The 19,217-nt window shown below is 36.0% G+C and overlaps 1 protein-coding gene across 1 annotated transcript in view; it reads right to left on the bottom strand.

The window, feature by feature from the left end:
* Positions 1-5,823: 5,823 nt before the first annotated feature.
* LOC126251599 (ATP-dependent RNA helicase DHX8) overlaps positions 5,824-19,217 on the bottom strand; it is a 136,951-nt gene continuing 123,557 nt past the window's right edge. Inside the window, exons 16-20 of the mRNA XM_049952132.1 lie at positions 14,739-15,032; positions 10,889-11,010; positions 9,804-10,007; positions 9,445-9,624; positions 5,824-6,153 (exon numbers count right to left, since the gene is read on the bottom strand). Of these exons, the coding sequence (XP_049808089.1) occupies positions 5,931-6,153; positions 9,445-9,624; positions 9,804-10,007; positions 10,889-11,010; positions 14,739-15,032 (1,023 nt within the window). The 3' untranslated portion in view covers positions 5,824-5,930. The remainder of the gene's footprint in view (positions 6,154-9,444; positions 9,625-9,803; positions 10,008-10,888; positions 11,011-14,738; positions 15,033-19,217) is intronic.

Genomic DNA, 19,217 nt, shown 5'->3' with positions numbered 1-19,217 from the left:
TTAAGGAAATGTAAATGTGGGGAGTAATTGAGAGAAGTAGGAGTGCTTACAATAATCCTTCGGTTGTGGTATGTAAGAGAAATGGTAGAGTGAGAATTGTTTTGGACTCTAGCTATCTTAAGTTTCTTTTCAGAGAGAATGACCAACCTGGGAACATGAGCAAGCTGTTACACAAATTTGATTATGTAAAATTCATAAGTAGTTTGAACCTGACCTCTGGATTTCACCAGATTCCACTTGAAATTAATTCTAGAAAGTATACTGCATTTTCGTATGGAGGTAAGTGTTTTCAATACTGTGTGGTGCAATGTGGCTAAATGTATCTGTAGCTGAATTCATAAGAGCTTTGGATTCTGTCTTGGGAAGTGAAGTGGGTTCAAAATTAATTGTGTATGTTGATGACATTTTGGTCACTGAAAAGACTTGGGAACAACATTTGGATCTGTTAAGAGATCTGTTTTCAAAATTGGAATTGGATGATATGACTTTGAAAATAGGTAAGTGTAAATTTGGTGTGGAAGAAGTAAAATTTTTAGGGCATGTTATATCTGAGAAAGGAATTTCACCTGATAAAGAGAAACTTGATGCTATTGCTTATGCTCCTCACAACAAAAAATAGCTTAAATCATTTTTTGGGTTAACGGGATACTATAGAAAATTGCAGCCAAGCTTAGAATGCTACAGGCCTGTGTGAACTTTTGAAGAAGAATACTGTTTGGGATTGGAATCAGGAATGTCATGATGCTTTCCATGAGATCAATGGACAGTTGTGTCAAAGTCACATATTGTTCAGACTGGATTTGTCTCTCCCTTTTTGTATTATGACAGACAGTAGTAATGTTCATTTGGATGCTCATTTACTTCCAGAGGATGAAGTTGAAGGTGTTATTGAACACAGGTCACTTACATTTGCTAGTAGTGTATTGCAGAAGCAATACCAGGTCAAAAAGCCATCATCTATACTGATCACAAAGCATTATGTTATCTTCAGAAGTATAAGCTGTACCATAACAGAGTTACTTATTGGGTCTTGTTTTCACAGCTGTTCAGTTACAAAATCAGATACATTAAGGGCACAGACAATGTAGTTGCTGATGCTTTGTCTAAACTACCTTTAGGGAGTGACTCATCTAACAACTTTGGAGGAGGAGAGAGAGTTTACAATTATGTACATTACAGGTGTGGAAGAGGAAAAAGAGATCTTCAACATTTGCAAAGACATCAGCAGGTGTCAAAATCATGATCAAAATGGGAAATTGGTTAGGAGCATTTTGGGTAAGAAAGGAGGGGAAAAGATTGAACAATATTATAAGGTACACAAGGGTGTTTTATTCAGGAGACATAAGACTGACTCAGATGATTGGAAACTGTGTTGGCCAGAACACTGTACTGATACTATAAATACTTATACACATGGGAGTTTTGGTCATTGTGAATCAACCAAATGTACACAAAAGATTCAGAAAAACATCTATTTTTATAACACAGGAAGGAGAGTCAAGAGAGGGAGAATGCTAGTTGTGATAGATATCAAAGAGTAAAGGTAAGTAACGAAACAAGTACAAGACAAATGCAACACATATTCCCTAATAGTAATCTAGACCTCATGTCTGTGGATGTCTACGGATCTTTGCCTAAGTCTAAGATTGGATTTTGATATATTTTTGTGGTGGCTGATGAATTTTCAAAGTTCAAAAAGCTGTTTTTCCTTAAGAAAGCTACTAGCAATAAAATCATTTGTAAGTTTGAAAACACATATTTTCATCAGGTGGATACTCCTAAAACAATTTTACCTGACAATGGTTCTCAGTTTACATCACAAGCTTGGAAAGATTTTTTTGATCATGGAAAAAGAAAGCACATTCTAACCTCTATGAACCACCCATTGAGTAATCCTCCAGATAGATATAAGAGAGAAATTGGAAGACTGTTTAGAACATATTTTAGAAAGAATCATACCAGTTGGATAGATTATGTCAGTGATTTTGAGGATATTGTGAACAGCTTACAACATTCTTCAACAGGTTCTTCACCATTTGAAATCATGTTTAATCGCAGATCAGCTAACTCTATTTCTGAGAATGTTGAGTTTCCACCAAGTACAATTCTGTCACCACAAGAGAGAGAAGAGTGTGCCAGGAAGATGATGATAAAGTAAAGGGATAGGAGAACTCAGAGACTCAATGGTAAATGCGGATTTTGTAAGTCTGAGGTAGGAGATCTTGTGTTTGTGAAAGCTGAAGAGGAATCTAAAGTGTTGACATCTGAGACAAAGAAATTCTTCGATATTTTATAGGACCATTCCAAAGTCTTAAAAATCTGCATTATAAGGCATACAGACTTGTGTATCCTAAATCTAATAAGTTGTCTGGATTATGCAGTCTGAACTGATAACTTATAGACATTATCCATAAGTATTTAATTTTTTTTCTTTCTTTTTTGTCAAGGATGTAGTATGTAAGATGTGATTTCTAAAGTTCTGTCGTATCTATTGACTGAGTTTAAGTTTATGCCACACTATATTACAACTATATAATTCTGTTGCATAATAGATTTGTGTTCTAGATTTTGATACATATATGGATTGTGACAAAATGGACAAATCCTTTTACAATTTTGAAGTGTGACAATGCCATTAAATATCTAGCGATAGATTTCTAGTTTTAGAATGCTATTAGTGTTAAGTATTATTTCTTTCCTTTCTCAGATGTTATGTCTGGTTAAAAATGGAAAGTGAAGTGGACCTTGATCAAGTGTGACTTCCTTTTAACTGTATGGTATATGTTACATTGCATTTAGGAACTTTCGGGTAATTGAACATGTACAATAATTACAGATTTCTGTAGTTGTATATATACGTTTGGATGTAGCTGTATTGCGTTGATGTACTGGTGTATAGTGTGTGGTATGACTCCTGTAGTTGATAATATAATTGGTATGATGTCAACTTTATCCTGATGCCACATGTCTTTGACTTTCTCAGCCAGTTGGATGCATTTTTCAATTTTTTCTCCTGTTTTCTTCTGTATATTTGTTGTATCGGGTGTGGATATTTCGATTAGTTGTGTTAATTTCTTCTTTTCATCGGTATGATGTCAGGTTTGTTATGTGGTGCTGTTTTATCTGTTATAATGGTTCTGTTCCAGTATAATTTGTATTCATCATTCTCCAGTACATTTTGTGGCGCATACTTGTATGTGGGAACAAGTTGTTTTATTAGTTTATGTTGTATGGCTAGTTGGTGATGTATTATTTTGCTACATTGTCATATCTTCTGGTGTATTCTGTATTTGCTAGTATTTTACATCCACTTGTGATGTGATCTACTGTTTCTATTAGTCTGCATTTATCTGTTGTGGTATTGGGATCTTTAATAATATGCTTGCTGTAATATCTGGTGTTTATTGTTTGATCCTGTATTGCAATCATGAATCCTTCCGTCTCACTGTATATATTGCCTTTTCTTAGCCATGCGTTGGATGCATCTTGATCGATGTGTGGCTGTGTTAGACGATACGGGTGCTTGCCATGTAGTGTTTTCTTTTTCCAATTTACTTTCTTTGTATCTGTTGATGTTATGTGATCTAAAGGGTTGTAGAAGTGGATATGAAATTGCAATGGTGTAGCCAATGTATTTATATGAGTGATTGCTTTGTGTATTTTGCTAGTTTCTGCTCATTCTATAAAGAATTTTCTTAAAAAACCTACATTATGGACAGGTAAACAATTTATGTCGATAAATCCCCTTCCTCCTTCCTTTCTGCTTAATGTGAATCTTTCTGTTGCTGAATGTATGTGATGTATTCTATATTTGTGGCATTGTGATCATGTAAGTGTATTGAGTGCTTCTAGTTCTGTGTTACTCCATTTCACTACTCCAAATGAATAGTTCAATATTGGTATAGCATAAGTATTTACAGCTTTTGTCTTGTTTCTTGCTGTCAATTCTGTTTTTGGTATTTTTGTTAGTCTTTGTCTATATTTTTCTTTTAGTTCTTCTTTAATATTTGTATTATCTATTCCTATTTTTTGTCTGTATCCTAGATATTTATAGGCATCTGTTTTTTCCATCGCTTCTATGCAGTCGCTGTGGTTATCCAATATGTAATCTTCTTGTTTTGTGTGTTTTCCCTTGACTATGCTATTTTTCTTACATTTGTCTGTTCCAAAAGCCATATTTATATCATTGCTGAATACTTCTGTTATCTTTAGTAATTGGTTGATTTGTTGCTGCTAGTAGTTTTAGATCATCCATGTATAGCAAATGTATGATTTTGTGTTGGTATGTTCCAGTAATATTATATCCATAATTTGTATTATTTAGCATGTTGGATAGTGGGTTCAGAGCAAGGCAGAACCAGAAAGGACTTAATGAGTCTCCTTGGTATAAAAGTATTATTATTATTATTATTATTATTATTATTATTTTGTGTACTCTGCACAAAGTGGTTTAATTTAATTGTCATGAACTCTTTTGGATAAAGTCATGGGTGTTGTGGTAAGTTGAGTGAGGACTTGTTTTATTCATGTGTACTGTAAATATTAGGAATTCAGTATCTTGAAATTTCATATGTGCAAATCAAACACATGCATGTTTTAAACACATCATTTTGTAGGCATTTGTCGGATGCTGTGTTAGTGCAGTCCAACTTGTCTTGCTTATGTACATAATTTCTTTTAATCTGCTAATTGCTGAGAGACTGTTACTTTGAGATATCTTTAGTATATATGTTTATATTACCTTGCTAGTTCAGTTTTTCATTGCATTTAGCTCTGTTTATTAATGTACCATATGCGTGAACACTTTTTAATCCATTCTGACATAAACCCCGAATAATTATTTTTTTCATTATAGATGGAAAAAACATACTATGTGATGTGAGGGAGGTATTGAACAGCATATTTAGTACACAAAACAATGTTTCAGAATTCGATGTGAAAGCTAAACAGGGAATTATCTATCCTACAGATAGCTACTACTATTCTTTGATGTGGTTTGCACTTCTGTCTGCAGGCTGAGTAGCTATCTGTTTAGTAAGTCCTCCATGTGTAACTGCTTTATTTTGGTTTTCCTTGTGCTTTACTAGTTTCGCTCTGCTGCTGTTTGAACCTATTTTCACTTTTACATAATTACAAATTAGACCTAACTGTTAATAACTTTTGTTGAATCTAAAGTAACTGTTTTTAGTACTTTCACATTAAGAATTTTTATAGTTGTCCATAGCTTTCATTGCCCAGCTTGGCATTAATAACTTTTGTTACATTTAATCAACCATTTTTAATCGAAAACATTTCTTTGGCGTATGCTCTATGCTCCCCACCACTTGGTCTCTGCAATTACTGTATTAGTCAATGCATTGGTGAGTCATTCTGTGACTAAAGACTGAAAACTAAGGACACTACGGCGTGATTTGTTTCATCTTCAAAATCTGTTAGGCTGTTAAGCTGTGAGATGTATTCTCCAGTTATTACGTATTGTGCAGCACAATATAAGACCTGGACTCAAGCAACAGAAATGAAGTTTATGAGAGAAATCAAAGGCTGTAATACATTGAATTACACCCTCAAATAGAGACAGAAGGAGAAAATCGAAGATTTTATCAATATTAGAAAAATTGAAGAATACAACCAAAAGTGGCTCAACTATATCCTTTCAATGGCCTACGAGTGACTACTAAAATAAGTTAAATTGGCAAATATGTAAAAGGTATTTGGGAAGATGACGATTATGATGCACTGTCTCTAATTTTTGTTGAACTTTCACGTCAGCTTCAGGCTAACTTTTGTTTTGTTTAAATAATGACTAATTCATAGTAGATAGTATAATTATTTCAAAATATGTACATTATTATGCAGTCTTCAGCATAAGAAGTCTATTATGTACAATATATACACACTTTATAACTTAAGATGAATAGAGTGAACATATTTCAGTTTCTCCTTCTACGGACTCTTGAAATTCTCCAAGCATTTGGTTCTTCATATTTATTATATAGAGGTTCAAGACGTTGGTTCTTCTTGAATTTACTCAGCTTCGTTGGATCAGAAAACTTAAAAAATGCCGGAGCAAATTCAACCAACCACTTTGGATCTATGGTTGTGACTTCACGCATGTACTCCTTGGTTGTCTGCACAAGCTCATGATAGATAACCCTGAAACATATACCAAATTATTTAAAGCTAGACTACAGAGAATAAGAGAATTAGGGAACTTAAACAGAGAACAGCAAATGAAAGGAAAATTTACTGCTGAAAATTCAAACAATGATAATTATAAAGTCATAGTAAATTAATTGCTGCACAACACTCACTTTCTTAGCCACCACTTTTGATTTTATCAGCTCTTGTCAAACAGAAATATAAAACTGTAATAAGAAAAGACTATTGTCATAAAATGGAAAGGAGGGTAAATGAAACAAGTATTTCAGTAATTGCAAAGGACAAAAGCTATATAAAAGGATTCTGAGTTTAGCTCTCAAATCTGAATGTTAGATCAGTGTGCAAATGCTTAAACTTGTGTGTAAGTGAAGAGGAAGGAGATTAAACTGACTGAAATTCTTCTGGGTGTAGTACTGCATAAAATACTTTAATTATGAACTTAAAACCAATGCTTTGACCATATTACAACAACCTTCCTCATGGTAGTATTTTATACAATGATGTGGTACAACACCCAGAAGAATTTTAATCATCATGACACCAGCCACGGAAGCCTGCATATTTATGTCAAGGAGGTTAAGAGTTTAACTGGTCAGCAGTGATTATTTTACAAGATTCTTTTTTTGGGGGGAGGGGGGGAAGATGTTAAACAAAACATAAACAGGAACAGAAAAGACATAAGAAAGCTACCAAAACAGCTTCCGAATTTTAAATAATAACTGTATTTAAATCCTGAATATAAATGTGCACAGAAAAACTATTTGTTTCCCTTTTTTATTTTTTAGTTCTTGTATATGTTGGAAATTCAAATGTGGATTTTTTAACAGCTTTAATGTTTGAAGCTGTATGACAAGGGCAGACGCAACGAACAACACATAGTGCCACATTACAGCCTTCACAACAATATCTTGATGCTCTTATTGTCTTCTTTCTAACTTTGGCTGTATATTGCACATATGCTTGCGGGTTTTGATTTTTTGCAGTAGGTGGAATCAGTACTGGGAATTTTGACCAATCAGTAATCTGGGGCAGATGTTTGCTGCATTTTAATCAAATTCCTATTTTTATGTTCTCAATAACATAAGGTAAGCCTAAGCAGATTCTTATAACCACAGTTTTTATAAAAGACAGCCAACACATTATACAAATCAAGCTCAAGAAGATGGAAAAAAATCTGCTTGTAATACTTATTATAGCTTTATGAGTTGCTAGGCTGTTGGTTAAGTATATGAATGCATGGTATCTGTCTGAAAGAACAGACACCAAGCAGAATCTATAGCTGTGAAACATTATATGTAAATTGAAGGGAGATCATTGCTGTCAGCTGCAGCGGGACATTAAGTGGATTCTTTTGGACAGACACCACGCATTCATATAACTGATAAACTTAGCTGGGATATGGATCCCTTCTTCAGTGCAAATGCACAAATATGTCCAACTCCTGTGGGAATCTCTGAGTAGTGAACGGGAGTATAACGAAAGGGGACTGTGGACAGGTGGCGCTCGGTGAGAGTGTGGATCGACCGTGAGGCATGCTGAGTGTGTCCGTGCAGTTGTGATAATGCTTTCTTCCGCATGGTGCAGTGGTTATCACACCTGCCTAGTAAGTGGGAGATCCCGAGTTCGAATCCCGGTCCTGTACAAATTTTCACTCATCGTTGCTGATTCTGCTTAATGTCCCACTGCAGCTGACAGCAATGATGTGTCGGTTAAGTATTGGCCTACTTTATCCATTCACTATTATGTTGTTAAATGCTATGACTGCTACTGGTCTTATCAGTTCTTCATACTTTTTGCTCGCGAGTTTCACTTCAAGTTTGTGACTAAGGCTTGTGAATGGGCATACAGCTCTGTATATGTTGTTTCAATAAACAGATCAGCAGTTAAGGGGATGTGCAATAATAATTACCAATCATCAATAACTTTTGCATAGAAGTGCCAGAACTGTGTCATAATGATTTCATTGAACTCTGTTCATTTTCCCGTGTGTATGCAAATATTGCAGACTAACTTTGGGACTCACAAAGCTTGACAGCCTGGATCCCAAAGATTCTCTCTTCAGCAACGGACATACACCCAACCTAATCTTCACACCCTAGATTGATTTGTGCCTGTATCTGGTATGCACAAAATTTTTACAATATATCTGATAGTTCAAGTTTTTCACAGTTCTTTGAAGTAACCTCTGAGTCTTTCCACTGAGAAATAAGTTTCCTTTTTCTGTTAGCCTGCAGTTATAATGCCTATCAAATTGTCATCAATGAAGAAATATATGAAGTACATGACAGCTTCTGCACAACTGTTATGTAGCAATATTGTGAATGAAAGTATCAGAGGAGGTGGCAATAGTACAGCAGATGTATGAACCACTGTCAAGTAAGTATCAGATGAAACATCATCACTGTGCCTGGATGCAAAATATCATACTCTATGTACCTTTCTGAAGGACTAAATTCAACATTAAACTAATGATAATTATCATTTTTGAAGACACTAAATAGTCCACAATACAAGGCTGGGAACCTACCTTTTATTGTTGACTATACGGAAACACATAAGAGGTGCCCTTTAGTGGTGATAAGCGTAACCAGAACCTAGTTGGCAAACCTACACCTACAGTACAGAATGCTCTCTCTCAGTAAAACACTGGATGATGACCATAAAAGGAAAGTAAGTGGGGTCCAGTTTTCTAGTAGTTCTTGTTAAGTTTCTCACCTATACTTTGGATTATAAGTTTTGACTGAATCAAAAAAATGAGAACCCACGACTTCAGTTAAGAGGATATTGACACATTTGCAATAAAGTCATTAAAGATAGAATACATGCTCAGATGGAGAAGGATGGGGTTTACCTAGTATGGACAGAATGTACAAAGTACGATTTTGAGTTTTCATGGATTTATTTTAGAGCCATGGATGGAGCCTTCTATATTATGTTTTTCTTCATTGAACCCTACATATTGAATAATCCTTCAATGTAGCAACAGCTGTGGACATGGGATAGATTTTTTTAGGTGGTGCACCATAGTTCTGCAATTACTATGTACTATAACAGTAGTTATTTTTGTTTGAGTGGATTGAGCTAGTACCATTCCTCCATAACTTTTCTTCATGCCCTTTTTTTAAATTTATAAACAGAAAATACATACACAGCTGACAAGAAAGTATGGGAAGAAAGTCACAAAAGTCAAAACAGGAGATAAAAGTTGTCAGTTACTGAAGGTGGTACAATGCCTTTGTCAATGCAGGATTTACCTTATTAGTAACTAAGGAATTAATAACATACCATTCTGGTTGTCTGTTAAAAAGTGCACTTGATGGGTGGATGTAAACCACTTGACTGTCCACTAAAGTTCGGTATCCTTCTTGAGGATCTTTCTTGGCTGCATTTCGAAAGAATCCTGAACATACTGCTTTCTGCACACGTACTGTGTTTTTCCCAGCAGAGACTACATCCAACTTATGCCTGCACATAATAATGAACATTTAGAAAATTATTTCAAAATAATAAATAAATTAGTGCAATCAATGTAAAATTTTCATTTCATACACATTAGAAAGAGAAAGATAATTTCTTTCTAGAAGCTTTTCTTGTTCAAGAAAATTAAACTTGAATATGTGTTGCATCTTAAAACACTGTCCTACCTATCCATAATTCCTAAAAGTTGTTTCCGTACATCCTGAGCACGTTTCAATGTTCTTATTTGGACAAAGTTCTCATAGCACCAAGCATTGGAGAACTTATTATTTTTCCACGAATTGTAAACTGATAAAAGCGTCAGGTGGTCTCCTTCAGGCTGGTTAAACTTGGCCTTCTTCTGATCAGCTAAGGCTTGCTTATCCTTTGGCCTGAAAGATAAAAAGAATTACTTGCCATCCTCGTGTTTCCCTCACAGGATTGCAATTTAACATATAATTTATTCTGAAAATTTCAAATCTGTCTTTGAGCATAAATGTGCATTTTAAATCACATTGATTTTTAATTCAGTTACTAAAAATCTCATTCTTTAATGAGTTCAGTCACTTACAAATTTCTTTATGATAAGTCTTTATGTTGGTTTGTATTACACAAAGGAACATGGATATATTATGAATGTATTCAGATAAAACTAATTAAAATAGAAAAATAATACTGTTCGGAGCTCGTGTGTGTGTGTGTGTGTGTGTGTGTGTGTGTGTATTGTTCTATTGTTGACGAAGGCCTTAATGGCCAAAAGCTATAATTGTGAGAGTCTTTTTGTTGTGCCTATCTGCGACTCAGGATATCTGCTATATGGTGAGTAGCAACTTTCCTTCTCATAATACTGACAGTTGTACCACAAGTGTACAAGTGAAAGTAGAAGAAAGTGATGGTTTAACCGAAATACAGTTTTGAGAATATGGTAATAACAATAAAAGCTATTGCATTTGTAGGCAAAAATTCCAAACAGCATTAAAGCTGTTTAGTTAGAGAAGGCAGTCTTCCATAATGAAAAATTATTTGTGGGAAACAAGCCTAACACATTCTTTACTAAAACAACCTCATTGTAATGAAGTTGATGACTACGTATTTTTTGAATTGTAAATGTACAGGCTGCATATTAAAATATTTGCAAAAGTCTTAGCTATTATTCTGGCAACTGTACCACAATTTCTGAAATTATTTGATTATTACATCTCTCACTCAAATATTTTACCTATAATTAAAAGAAATAATCAACATAGTGAGCAAAATATCAAACCTCACATACCTGTAAAAAACATTCTGCACAGAAAGCATTGATACTATTGTGAGCACTTCATCTGAGCAGTTAAGGTGAACTGACATAATTAGCATCTTAGAAAGATTGGGATCAAGAGGAAACTCTGCCATCTGAAACACAAATCACAGCATTCATGAAATATTATACTGCCACTAAAGTCTGACAGATAACCAACAAGTATTTAAGAAGAAATTAAAAGAATTTCTGAATGACAACTCCTTCTACTCCATAGAGGAATTTTTAGATGTAAATTAAGAAAAAAAAAGAACAAAATAACGAACAAAAATTATAAAAAAATAAAATAAAAAACAAAAAAATAAAAAAGTTGTTATATTAACTTAATTATGTTGTTAAATTAACTTAATTATGTTATGTATTGGAAAATTTGACTTGTTCCACATCGTTACGAAATATCGTATTCATGATCCATGGAACTAGTACTAATCTAATCTAATCTGAAATAAGTTGCTTTTCTGCCCAGTGAGTCTCCTCAGAATAGGTAGCTGGAAAGTGTCAAGAGAGGAAGATGTATGGAGAAAAAACACACAAAGAAAGGTGTTACTAACACTGACAAATATATTAAATTGTGAATCCAAAGCTTTCTCTTGTTGCATCTTACACTGATTTTAATAAGCTTAAAGTTCACACCAAATAAACGTGTGTAGTATGTCATTTTACCAACATTACAAGAGTCATTATTTCACATGACATTTACAAAATTAATCAATCAAAAAACAATGAGTATCAATTTGTAAATTATGACCAGGCAAGCACTCAATATCAGGGCCATCAACCATACTTTGTTCAGAATTCTCTCCATTTACACGATGGTCATACTACACTGAATAATGTGACGTTCATCTGGGTGTGATATGTCAAATGTCTTCTACTGGAAAGACTACTGTTTTGTTTGAACAAAAGATAAGAGCAGTACTCCCTTAATTTATAGTAGGGCATGTCTTTGAATAAAAGATGAGAAAAATGTCTTCTACCACATTTTAAATTAACTTAGTTATTACAAGGGTCACTCCAAAAGAAATTCACACTATTTTTTTTTTAATCCATCTTTTATTCTACATGTTTGAAAGTTTTACAGTGTGTAGATACATCCTTTAGGAACAATATTTTCATTTCTCCACATAATTTCCATCCCTCTCAACTGCCTTACGCCATCTTGGAACCGGCGCCTGTATACCCGCACAGTAAAATTCTGGACCAACCTGTTGGAGCCACTATTTGGAAGCGTTGACAAGGGAGTCATCATCTTCAAACCTTGTTCCATGAAGAGAGTCTTTCAGTTTCCCAAAGAGATGAGAGTCACATGGAGCCAGGTCAGGACTGGACTGTAAGGCGGGTGTTTCAGTGTTGTCCATCCAGTTTTGTGATCGCTTCCATGGTTTTTTGACTGACATGTCGCCGTGCAATGTCGTGCAACAGCAAAACATCCTGCTTTTGCCGATGTGGTCAAACACGACTCAGTTGAGCTTGAAGTTTCTTCAGAGACGTCACATATGCATCAGAATTTATGGTGGTTCCACTTGGCATGATGTCCACAAGCAAGAGTCCTTTGTAATCGAAAAACACCGTAGCCATAACTTTTCCAGCAGAAGGTGTGGTTTTGAATTTTGTTTTCTTGGGTGAATTTGCATGATGCCATTCCATTGATTGCCTCTTCGTCTCTGGTGAAAAATGATGGAGCCATGTTTCATCACCTGTCACAATTCTTCCAAGAAATTCATCCCCACCATTCTCGTACTGTTCCAAAAGTTCGCTGCATACCATTTTTCTTGTTTCTTTGTGAGCCACTGTCAACATCCTGAGAACCCACCTGGCGCAAACCTTTTTTAGTGCCAACACTTTGAATATTCTGCAAACACTTCCTTCCCCTATCCCAACATAGCGTGACAATTCGTTCACTGTGATGCGTCCGTCAGCAGTCACCAATTCGTTAATCTCTGCACATTGTCTGGAGTGCATGCAGTACGAGGCCTGCCGCTGCGAGGACAATCTTCAATATTGCCATGCTCGCTTTCATCACATAACCTGCTTGCCCACCTACTATCTGTACTGCGATCAACAGCAGCATCTCCATACACCTTTTTCAACCTCTTGTGGATGTTTCCCCCTGTCTTGTTTTCACGGCACAGGAATTCAATGACAGCACATTGCTTCTGATGAACGTCAAGTGTAGCAGCCATCTTGAAGACATGCTGTGACGGCGACACTCACGGGAACACGTTGAACTAAGTTTGAAAACAAGTGGGAAGGATGTATCTACACACTGAAAAACTTTCACACATGCAGAATGCAAACTATATTTTTACAAAATAGTGTGCATTTCGTTTGGAGTGACCCTCGTACTTTCACTTCTTGTGCTCATGTTGAGTATGAGAGCCTCATTTGATTATAGAAAATATGAACAGCCGTGTCACAAAGGATGTTTTACACTTTTTAAACTCTTACATAAGTTGTGGACAGTTTATGACCTGTGTGTTGATAATATTTTACAGACTTCAGTAGTTTCTGAAATGCATGGAGTATTAAGCTGTTCTTAATCAGCATAAAAAGTGCCTTCCCTTTCCCGTAGCAGTTTTGTTAAAACTGGTTCTTAACATTACTTTGGAATACATAACGGGAAAGGCAGTGATCAATGTCTTACAAATATTTACTATTAAAAACAGTCTTGATCACGATTTATTTATCAAGGTGACCAGTTTCAACCACTACTGTGGTCATCTTCAGACCATTGAGTAGGAACCTCTTTCTGTTGGAGAATCACTTAACACTTGCTGCTTTAAACAATATGGCATCACTAAGGCAGTTGAAACAGTTGCAACTTGCTCCACTCAAATACACTTATTATGTGATATCAATAAATTCATGCAGTTGTCAGAAACAAACTATAAATACACTGACATTGATCTTTTACACTATGCCCTTGAAGTACTTGTGTTTAGAATGCTTTTTCTTTGCTTCTATGAACTTAGAAATTCAAATTGGCATCACTGAAGAAAGAGAGTCCCTTTATCAGTCAAACAGAAACAAGTAAGAGATCCTATATCTGCCCCTACAATGATTTCTTCCACTCAGTTCCTAGATATTGTATATCCCACCAGCCTGCCTCCCTGAGGTAAGAGTTTTCCATAGACTTCATTCTCCATCACTTTTCGTAATGTCTCAAACAATTGAAAGTCCAAGATGGAATAACAACAACATTGAAAGGACAGATTGCTATTCATCACATTGTGGAGGCATTGAATCGCAGACAGTCACAATGGAAAAGACTGGTGCCTGCCTGTGACTTAACACCTCCACTATGTTGTGAGTAGCAATCTATACTTCCAATATCTTCTCCATATTGTGGACATTTATCAATCCATTTAATTTTTATATCCTTTTGTAGCAACAATACAAAAAATATTTATTCTCTTGCTCCTGTTGAGCAATTTCAGGAATATCTCCTTCAACCCAAACAAGTTACTTTTCATTCACAAAAGAAAAAGAGTTTTCAGTAATCCTTTTGGTGACTGATCCGTTCTCACTAACTGCCCTAATGTTAGATGTGTCAGCCGTATATTCTATAACGAAAATACTTGGTTTCTAATCACAGGGAGCATTAAGTAGGTACTGCATACAGCGGATTCACTTATTTTTATTTGGCAATGTACATTATTCACATCTGTAATGTATTCTCAGTATATTCATTTTATCATTTATCTACTCTTCACAAGAAATATGTGTACATTACTTTAAATAAAACATATTTTAGTTCTAAAACACATTACAGGTACTTGCAGTTTTCATTAAGAGTAATGCATAAAGGATTTACTATAATTACCCTTCGTCCAAGTCTAGTCAGAAGACCTTCATTATCAAGAGCACTTAATGAGTGCAGCTGTTCAAGAGCCATGATAAGACTTTCAACAGGAGGAGCATCCATGAAATCAAAATGTAGCAGGTCATTAATGCCCATTGTCTTCAGCTGAAGCACTGTTGTGGCAAGGTTGGTTCGCTGTATTTCTGGCACCGGAGTAGGCAACATTTCATCTCGGTATGCACGTTCTGTGTACAGTCTGTAACATTTTCCTGGACCTGTTCGGCCAGCACGGCCTGCCCTCTGCTTGGCCTGTGCCTAAGGCAGAAAAAGACCATGGATATACATAGATTCAGTATTTAATACAGTGCAGAACATTTGAAGATTTATTCATACCATTGCAATTTACTGTTGAAAACAAAGAATTATTGCTGAAAAAACAAAATTAATTTACTGTTTAATTCACATTTTGATACGGAAAAACATTAGCTCTGATTCTGGATTCACTGAGTTGCAATTTAGCTATGTGATCCATAGTCATAACCAGTTACTCTGGGTATTCATTGGAATTAGACATAGTGTATGCAATAATAGACTACTCTGTTTTGCTATCCATATTAATTGCTTGGTAGCATGAAATGTCTTGACTCATGATTCAGATACATAGAATTTAATTGTGGTGTCACCGCTAGACACCACACTTGCTAGGTGGTAACTTAAATCGGCCGCGGTCCTGTAGTACATGTCGGACCCGCGTGTCGCCACTGTGTAATCGCAAACCTAGCGCCACCACATGGCAGGTCAGAAGACACGGACTAGACCTCGCCCCAGTTGTACGGACGACATAGCTTGCGACCAGAAGTACGACGCCTTCCTCTCATTTGCCGAGAGACAGATAGAATAGCCTTCAGCTTAGTCCATAGCTACTACCTAGCAAGGCGCCATTTGTATCAGTGCTTATAGCTTACTAATATTCAAGAGAGATGTATTCCAACAAGAGAATTAAAGATAAGTATTAAAACGCAACGTACTTTTCTTCTTATTCATTAATAAGTCTCATGTTCCAGAACTTCAAGCCCGTCTGCGTTAGTTTAGCGTGCACCTAGCTACCTCATTGTGTCTATGCTGTATGAAATAGACACAACATTAATAACAGTAGAAAATAATGTATTTCCATCTGTATCTAAATGACTACTCTGAAATTCACAATTAAGTGCCTGGCAGAGGGTTCACTGAACCACCTTCAGTTATCTCTCTAGTGTTCCATTCTCGAATAGCATGCAGGAAAATCTTTCTGTGCTCCGATTTCTTTTATTTTGTTACAATGATCATCTCTCCCTACATAGGTGGGTACCAAAACAATATTTTTGCATTCAAAGGAGAACATTGTTGATTGAAATTTGATGAAAATGTCTTACAAGAATGAAAAATATTTTTGCGTTAATGACTGCCTCCTCATCTCCACATCATATTCATGACACTCTCCTCCAGATGCATCCTAAATTACACGAAATGTATTCACAGTTGCAAATATGGGCAACCATCAACTGTATAATGGAATTATGATGGAAATTTGTGCTGGGTTGGGACTCAAACTCGGATTTCCCGCTTATCGCAAGTGGTCACCTTACCACTGGGCTATCTGAGCATGACTCAATGCCAGAACCAAACTTTCATATGTCATCAACCATGTGTCAACAACCTGTACTCATACTTTCATACCAAGTGAGGTGGCGCAGTGATTAGCACACTGGATTCGCATTCGGGAGGACGATGGTTCAATCCCGCGTCCGGCCATCCTGATTTAGGTTTTCCGTGATTTCCCTAAATCGCTCCAGGCAAATGCCGGGATGGTTCCTTTGAAAGGGCACGGCCAGCTTCCTTCCCCGTCCTTCCCTAATCCGATGAGACCGATGACCTCGCAGTTTGGTCTCTTCCCCCAAAACAACCCAACCCATACTTTCATATGTATATTTCCATACAGGGGACACATTTTAATTGAAAGTCTCTTACCCATTGTCAGCATGCATTTCATAATGGCTATAGTCGCCACAGTGCCAGTTCCTTTGTATATGCATGCACCTCCAAAGGAACCTGGCATCATTTTTCTGAACAATATAGGCATGGCAACATCTTATTTACCTGCTGACACTGGACATGTGATTTTCTACTAAAATGACTTCCCTGTATGGGAATATACATGTGAATGTACAAGTACAGGTTGCTGATGTATGGTTGATGACATGTGGAAGTTTGGATCTGGCAGTGAGTAATGCACGGATAGCCTAAAGGTAAGGTGACCGCCTGTGGTAAGCAGAAAATCTGAGTCTGAGTCCCAGTGTAGCACAAACTTTCATTGCTGCCATTCCATTATACAGCTGATAGTTGTCCATACTGGCAACTGCGAATACATTTCATGTATTTCATAACAGCTGTAGTCACCACAGTGCTTGTTTCTTCATACACACATGCATGACCAAGGGAACTTTGCATTGTATTTCTGAACAACACAGACATTACAGCACTATAGTCTGAATTGCCTCACTATAGTCTGAATTGCCTCAGCAGTTACCTCCTACCACAGATTTATCTGTTGCTCGCAACTCACATTTAGTACTCACCAGAATCTGAAAATTAGCATTATAACATCTCTTGCCTTTCCTAAACCTTGCGTCTCCCTTGACCCATTTAGGAGGCACTATTGCTTCCTTACAGCATCTGCACAACTTTATTTTACTTTTCCATTTCCTATCTCTATCATTCTCCAGTTGTCATTGCTTCATCAATTGGTAAGTTGCTGCTACTCTTCTATTTGATCCATTGCAATAATTTGCGCCCTAAGCTTATTATCCTTCAAATCACAAAAAAGAAGACAACCTTCTCAACTGATTCTCTGAAAGACAAATTAGTTTGTTTCATACATCTCTTCCACTATAGTGAGAGCTGCCCTTATTTTATGCAATTTGAAAACTTTCTTTCATTCGCTTTCATGAAAATAAGCACTCTGTCTTTAAATACAAAACTACAAAACCAAAGCAAATGCAAACTAGGAATGATAAGCACTTACATTCCTAGGACATGTATCATTTACAAGTTTTCTTATTGACAGACTATAAAAACTGCTGGTTTCAGGTTTTGAGTTACAGTTTCAAGTGAGTTGATTTTCATTCGGAATTTACAAACTGTTTACTCAGACTACTTTTTGTATGTAATAGTGGAAGGAATATTTTATTTTGGGGAACAAGACAGCACATTAGTTCAGTTTTCTTTACTGATTATATATATTACTGCATATATTGAGGTTTATCCATTGAAATCCTATCTAGTTTACCATGCCCTTGCTCACAGCAGCTACATTAACTGAAAACAAAATCTCTTATGTTGAGTGTTGCATTTTGTTTACCAATCTTCCCTCTCTCTATATATAAACAGAAATCACCTGCTCACTTCTGTTTGTATATTCAGGCTAATCTCAGGAATTACTGTAAGGATTTTGATCAGGTTTTGACTAATAGATATACTGGTTCATGAGGAAGATTTATATACATAATTTCATGGAAGTTGCCTGAATTATGATGAATTGAAGATTCCCACCACTGTGAAAACACATGCCATTGTCACCTAGCATTACAGTTACCACAATCCTAGAGAGCAGCAGCAACTCGAGAGGGCAGCAGCAACTTGAGAGAACAGCAAATCTTATCCAGATTGTGTGCCGCACCTGGTGGTCTAGCGGTGAAGTGAATGCCTGCAGGATCGAATCCCAGTTGGAATATTATTATTATTTCTTTACTTTCTCAGACGTTAAGTCTGGTTGAGAATGGAAAGTGACGCGGACCTTGATCAAGCGTCACTTCCTATTAACTGTACGGTATGTGTTATATTGCATTTAGGAACTTTCGGGTAATTGAACATGTATCAATAATTACGGATTTCTGTAGTTGTATATATGTGTTTGGATGTAGCTGTATTGCATTGATGTACTGGTGGATATTGTGTGGTATGACTCCTGTAGTTGATACTATAATTGGTATGATGTCAACTTTATCCTGATGCCACATGTCTTTGACTTCCTCAGCCAGTTGGATGTATTTTTCAATTTTTTCTCCTGTTTTCTTTTGTATATTTGTTGTATTGGGTATGGATATTTCGATTCGTTGTGTTAATTTCTTCTTTTTATTGGTGAGTATGATGTCAGGTTTGTTATGTGGCGTTGTTTTATCTGTTATAATGGTTCTGTTCCAGTATAATTTGTATTCATCATTCTCCAGTACATTTTGTGGTGCATACTTGTATGTAGGAACTTGTTGTTTTAAAAGTTTATGTTGTAAGGCAAGCTGTTGATGTATTATTTTTGCGACATTGTCATGTCTTCTGGGGTATTCTGTATTTGCTAGTATTGTACATCCGCTTGTGATGTGATCTACTGTTTCTATTTGTTGTTTACAAAGTCTGCATTTATCTGTTGTGGTATTGGGATCTTTAATAATATGCTTGCTGTAA

The sequence above is a fragment of the Schistocerca nitens genome, chromosome 4, assembly GCF_023898315.1.
Source record: "Schistocerca nitens isolate TAMUIC-IGC-003100 chromosome 4, iqSchNite1.1, whole genome shotgun sequence".
NCBI lineage: Eukaryota > Metazoa > Arthropoda > Insecta > Orthoptera > Acrididae > Schistocerca > Schistocerca nitens.
Note: the sequence above shows the minus strand (reverse complement) of the source record. Positions and strands in the feature narration are given on the sequence as shown.